General features: G+C 35.6%; 1 protein-coding gene across 1 annotated transcript; it reads right to left on the bottom strand.

Moving 5' to 3' along the window:
* Nucleotides 1-1,360: 1,360 nt before the first annotated feature.
* Nucleotides 1,361-4,858, bottom strand: LOC107848254 (serine/threonine-protein kinase-like protein ACR4). Its single transcript, XM_016692966.2, has one exon. The coding sequence runs from the start codon at nucleotides 4,301-4,303 to the stop codon at nucleotides 1,607-1,609; it is 2,697 nt and encodes an 898-aa protein (XP_016548452.2). The 5' UTR covers nucleotides 4,304-4,858; the 3' UTR covers nucleotides 1,361-1,606.
* Between the last annotated feature and the right edge of the window lie 1,384 nt (nucleotides 4,859-6,242).

Below are 6,242 nucleotides of genomic sequence, written 5' to 3'. Positions count from 1 at the left end.
AGTGATCTGTTGGAAGAAATAAAAATAGTTTCAATACTGTTTTGATTTTTTCCAACAGATAGGTAATCTGTTGCAACAGATGAGTCATCTATTGAAAGAAATCAAAACTGTAGAGTATATTATTTTGATTTCATCCAACAGATTACCCGTTTGTTGCAACAGATAAGTGATCTGTTGGAAAAGATAAAATAATTTTAATACTGTTTTGATTTCTTCTAATAGATATGTAATCATCACCAACAACAACACAAGCAAATAAATACCACCAACACCAACACACACCAACAATACCAATATTTACTAATATATCAACACCAACAATATCAACATTTACCAACATTTACAAATATAACAACACAAACAAAATCAACAACTCCAACATTCAACTCCAACAACAGAAACATTTACCAACATTTACAAACACAACTCCACCACCAACACCAACACACACCCAACAACAACAACAAACACAAACAACAACAAACTCCCAAAAACAGAACAACAAACATCAGTAATCAACAGTTGTTTAAGTAAGTGTTCACTTAAACCAACAAAATCAATAGTTATTAGATTTGATCACAACAGATGTCTCGAAAAAAATTTAAAATTCAAGTTTCACTATTTTTACAACAATATTCGAGAACAAGAACTACAATAACAACAAAAAATCATATTTCACTCAGAAAAAATACACAATTTACATCAATCACCATATTATAAGAATAAATACCACAAATTAAGATTTTCTTGAGTCCCCATTTCGTTTTTAAGTAAAAAATATTAAAATTGTTAACCCATACTAGAAGAGAAGTTAACTCAACCCCCTCTTTTTCTTCATAACTAAAATGTCCTATTTTTTTAATTTAAAAATCAAACAAAAAAAGAGAAGTTCTACCTTTGAAAAGAGAGAAATTAAAAGTTGAAAGTCGAAAATAAATATGAAAAACTCGAAGCTGTTAGTCGCCGAAGGTTGAAAGTCATCGTAGAATGTTGTTACGTCGATCTGTTGTGAAAGGTTTGTTGCAGTTGTTGAACGTTGAGACTTGAGAGAGAGAGGTGAGACGTTTGAGAGGAGAGAGAAGGGGAGTTGTGATTTTGAAAACTAACTTTGTTTTTTATTTTTATTAAAAATAGTGGTGGATTATTTTGTATTTTTAAGAAGATTAAGAAGTTTGAAAAATGTTAATTGAGTTTAATTAACTTAAACTTATTTTTAATTGTCTTTGACCTTTAATCTTGGTCAAGAGTCACCAAAAACTAAAAAAGACTTAATAACCCTGTTGTTTAATTTCTCATGTAAGTTGGCCAAGATTAGAATAGACGAATCCAGTTCCAACTCAACAGAATGATCCAGTACACGTCCATCATATCATGCCCTCTAGTTTACCAAGAAAGCGTCAATTATCAGAATTGAATGCAGCAGAAAAAAAAAGAACTTACAATTACAAGATCAAACATCTAGCTAGAGCTCATAGCCAAATGTTGAAAGGGAATTCTTGATCACAGGCGTTCTAGTTATCAAGATTTCCCTTTACTTGTATACATTTCTTCTACAAACAAAATAAGCATCACCCTGCAGAGCATTTCCTTTTTGGTGTTATGTTAATTAGAAGTTGTGTTTCAAGAACAAGTGTTCATGAGGTGAAGCTGGTCCAATTTCTTCTTCCAAACTTCTCAACCCGTCAGTGCCATTTCCACAGTTCCTGATTTCTAAATTCTTTGCTTCAACATCTGCATCTGATACTGAAGACTTTCTCCTCTGAGATGATGCAACACTAGGGAAAGTAATCCAGGAAGGAGCTCTGAATTCAACGAACCTCTGATCCTCAGTTTCTGCAACATCTGTTGTTTCTGAGGTCGACCGATTTGATGAGGACTTCTTGTGCAATCTGCTGCTTCCTAGAACAACCTCTGTTGGCAAGATAGGCTGGTCATTGCTTGGACTACCCATCAATTGAGCAAGTGCTCTCTCTAAAGCAGTAGTTACTTTGTCCATTGATGGCCTCTCCTTCCCTCTCATTCTCACGCATTTGCTGGCTATATTAGCAATTCTTCGAAGAGCTTCAACATCAGAAGGTGGTGTCAAAACTGGATCCAGTATTGCTTCTATTTCACCAGCTTTGATTAATGGGACGGCCCACTCCACTATGTTCCCTTCATTGTATTGCATGTCAATGGCTTTCCGACCACTTAGAATTTCCAAAAGCAAAACACCAAAGCTATAGACATCAGATTTGGTCGTCAGATAATGTAGTCTGTAGTACTCAGGATCAAGGTACCCAAGTGTCCCTGCTGGTAACTCAGCTAAAGGAGAACTGCTATTAGCAGGTCCAAGCAAGGAAAGCCCAAAATCAGCCACTCGAGCATTGTGTTCTTCATCTATAAGGATGTTTGAGGACTTGATGTCTCTGTGAATCACAGGTGGACATGCATAACCATGCAAATATTCTATTCCCCGAGCAGCTTGGACTGCAATGGTTGCCCTTCTTATCCAATCCAATTTCTCCTTCTTTTTCCCGTGTAGATGTTGATGCAACGAGCCATTAGCCATGTACTCATAAACTAGCAGTCTCTCTCCACCTTCTTCACAATAACCAAGCAAATTGAGCAAATGAGCATGATTTAACCTGGACAGCAGGTCTAGCTCAGTGTGGAACTCCTTTGAATTCTTCTTCATGTCGGATGACATTATAGCCCTCTTGACCGCAACCACAGTACCGTCCTTCAAAACCCCCTTGAACACACACGAAAAGCTACCCTTTCCAACTTGTGATTCTTCTTTGAATCCCCCAGTTGCTCTATCAAGATCTTCATAAGTAAACATCTGAGCTCTCCTTATCTTAAGATCATCCAAATCAGCCCTATCTTTAGCGATTTCCTTTGGAAAAGAACCGTTCTTGTGAGGAACAGGATGTTTCCCTGAGCATCTACAGTTCCTTAATTTGTAGCGAACATATACAATCGAAGTCAGAGATACAAGACTCACCAAGAATACTGCAAATGCAACCTCAGCAACAATTACTGGTAACTGTAATGACCAAAATTTCGCACTCTTCCTTCCAGAAATAGCACTGGAACAGTTGTAAAAGCAGTCAACAGAGGTACAACTTGAGCAATTATATGTGCACTGTCTGTCTGTAGATGAAGTGCATTCACCTTGTTGATACATTTCAACAGGGCAGTCATTTGTGCAGGGAAGGCAAATGCGAGAATCAGGAGACTTGCAAGTTGCACTTCCATTGTTAAACTCATAGAAGCCAGAGGCACAAGGTCTAGATTTGCAGATTCCAGGAGAAACAGCCAGTGGTAGAGATGAGGGAAACCCATAACCCCAACAAACAGGAAAGAGTGAAACTTCCGCCAGGATTCCACAAGTGAAGTAATCACCAGCTGCCATCTCATAAAGCCTAACTCCACTAGGAGGTGGTGTGCTTTTCTCAACACTGTAACCCCAACAAACAACACCACGATCATAGCTCTTAATTCCACAAGCATGAAACTTACCACCAACAACAGATAGAATTGGATCACTGGGAGCCACCAATTCAACATTGAGTTGAGAAGAATGAGCAACAGAGAATTCCTGTTCAAGGTTCAAGCTCCTTCCCCAGCAATACACTCGAGAATTCACCCCCTCTAGAATCCCACAGACATGATATCCCCCAGCTGCAATCTTGAGAAATCTCAAATCTTTTGGTGCTAGGCTAATAACCTGGCTGCTAGTCTCATCGCCCCAACAGAGAACAGTTCTGTTGAGGGAAAACAAAGCACAATTGAACTCAGAACCAGCTGAAATAGACTGGATCTGACCGTCAAACTCGTTGTTTCTGGTCATGTTATAACCCCAGCAGTCGACGAGTGAAGTGTTCCTATGCTTCCCCATTAAAGGCTGCCTTAGTCCACACAAATGATTTTCACCTGCAGAGATTTCTAAGTATTGGGATCCTTTAATCATGGGCTGCGGCACTCCCATTTGGACAAAATTGCTTCTACCCCAACAATAAGGCTGGTAGGAATCCATGAGAAGTCCACACACAAAGCCATTTCCAGCAGTCAGACCAATAAAAGGGAAATGAGCTGGAGTTGAATACACTATAGCAGAACTGGAGCCATAGCAGCTCACCAGATGAGATCCATCTGACTTCAACCCGCAAAAAACAGAACCATATTCACCATAAGATATCGCAATTGAAGACATTGATCCCAAGCCTGAAACTTTTGAAAATACCACAAGGAGCAGAAAGGCTTTTACAAGGTATCTACATTTCCACATTACCAGACACGACTTATTAAAACTGCCCATTACAGAAAAAAGTTCTACTAACAAATTAAAGCAACAAAGCCAGTACGGTTAAACCCAAGTACACAAACAAGAAGTCAGTGCTTTTCTCATCAATGTCTTTTTCAGAACAAAGAAAACACAACTCCTCATTCTCCATAGTTGCGTGAGTTGATTTATGGAAAGACAAAAGAAAATGGCATTGGGAAACAGAAAGTAGAAAAGTGGTTCAAAGATACCATGAGCGGGATCAATATTCAGAACTTTCCTCCGAAAAACCTAGTCTCAAACTATTGTAACATCCATACCCTGAGCTTCAGTTCAATATCCAAAGAAGCTTCATATTTCAGTTCAAGAGACACAAAGAAGAAAATGACATTTCTTAGGCCTTTTCTCTGCTGTGAAACAGTTGAAGACGATTACCGGTGGCCGTCTTAACTAGCCTCAAGAATGCAGTGGTGAAGAATATTGGTGAAACAGCAATATGAGAAAAAGAAAGAGAGAGAGAGGAGCTAGCATTAAAAGTTATAAATCTACTACAGCTTCTCAAAATAAGCTAAGTGTAGGTGAAAGCATTTAATGACAAAGTTATTGCAAAATTGATATTTCAATGTCTGGATACCCGCACACATGTCCATATCTCTCGACTCTCCTCCCTTACTTTCTGCAATTAATAAGACAATTAATAATTCTTTTATATAGATAGTTTGGATGAGCTTATTTTAAGTGTTTTTAAGTAAAAAATAACTTTTAAGTTAAAAATAGTATTTGAATAAATTTTTAATATGCTTAAAAATACTTTATTTTAAGATAAAAAGGCATAAATAAGCCAAAAGCCAAAAACTAGAATTTCTAGCTTTCGGCTTTTGACTTATAAGCTAAAAAAATAAACTCGTCCAAACGGGATTTGAAGTTTTACTTGTTTCTCATACTCCCTCCATTTAGTCGACCTTTATAGACTTGACACATTCGTTAAGAAAAATATTTATTAGGAGTATATTTTACCAAATTAACCTTATTAATTATGCTTTGAAAATATAAAATTGAATATATACAACTTGTTTAGTCACTTAATGATAAGGGTATATTGAAAGAACATATTAAAATCCTCTTGATTTCATCAATGAGACAACTAAATTGAAATAAATATTTTTAGAAAGAGAACTAATTAAAATGAAACAGAGGGAGTACTAAATTATGAACATACTCGGGAGAATGAAGTGGTAAAAAAGTTTCAAAGTTGTGTATGCAGAGTCTTACTTATTAGGGAAAATGACATGAGCTGGCCATTTAAAAAAAAATGACCACAATTTGAAAAGGTGGACAACTGTAGCCAGTCGGCTATTTTTAATTCCTTTTTTTAGCCATTTGGCCCAATTAGGCACATGCAGTCTCTATACTCAATTGATACACTTTTATACTATATTGATACACTTTTTAAAAAAGAGAAAGGAAATTCTATGCAAGCATATGCAGTCCCTATGCCCAATTGATATTCTTTTATACCACATTACTGCACTTTTATACTACATTGATACACTTGTAGTGTCCATATACTCAATTGATACTCTCTTATACTAGATTGATACATTTTAGAATGCATATAGAATCTATATATAGTCATATAAAATATGTATCTAAACAATAATTGTAGTTAAAAATTATATAGAATGTGTATAAAAATGCTATAATTATTTATAGAATATGTCTATATATAGAAATTATATCATTGTTATAAATATATATCTTTAACAATTATATTATATTAAAAGTATATGGTATGGTATTTTATTGTATAAATAAGTAAAACTAAACAAAACAAATAGTATGTTATTTTAATAATGTTGGTGAATGCAAAATAATCTGAAAAAAAAAAAAGCAATTACTCAATAGTTTAAAAAGAATACAAATGAGTAGAATCTTAAAAAAAGAAAAGGAGCCAAAAAAAAAACATTAATACAAG

The sequence above is a fragment of the Capsicum annuum genome, chromosome 11 (genome assembly GCF_002878395.1).
Source record: "Capsicum annuum cultivar UCD-10X-F1 chromosome 11, UCD10Xv1.1, whole genome shotgun sequence".
NCBI lineage: Eukaryota > Viridiplantae > Streptophyta > Magnoliopsida > Solanales > Solanaceae > Capsicum > Capsicum annuum.
This window is presented reverse-complemented; position numbering and strand designations above follow the sequence as displayed.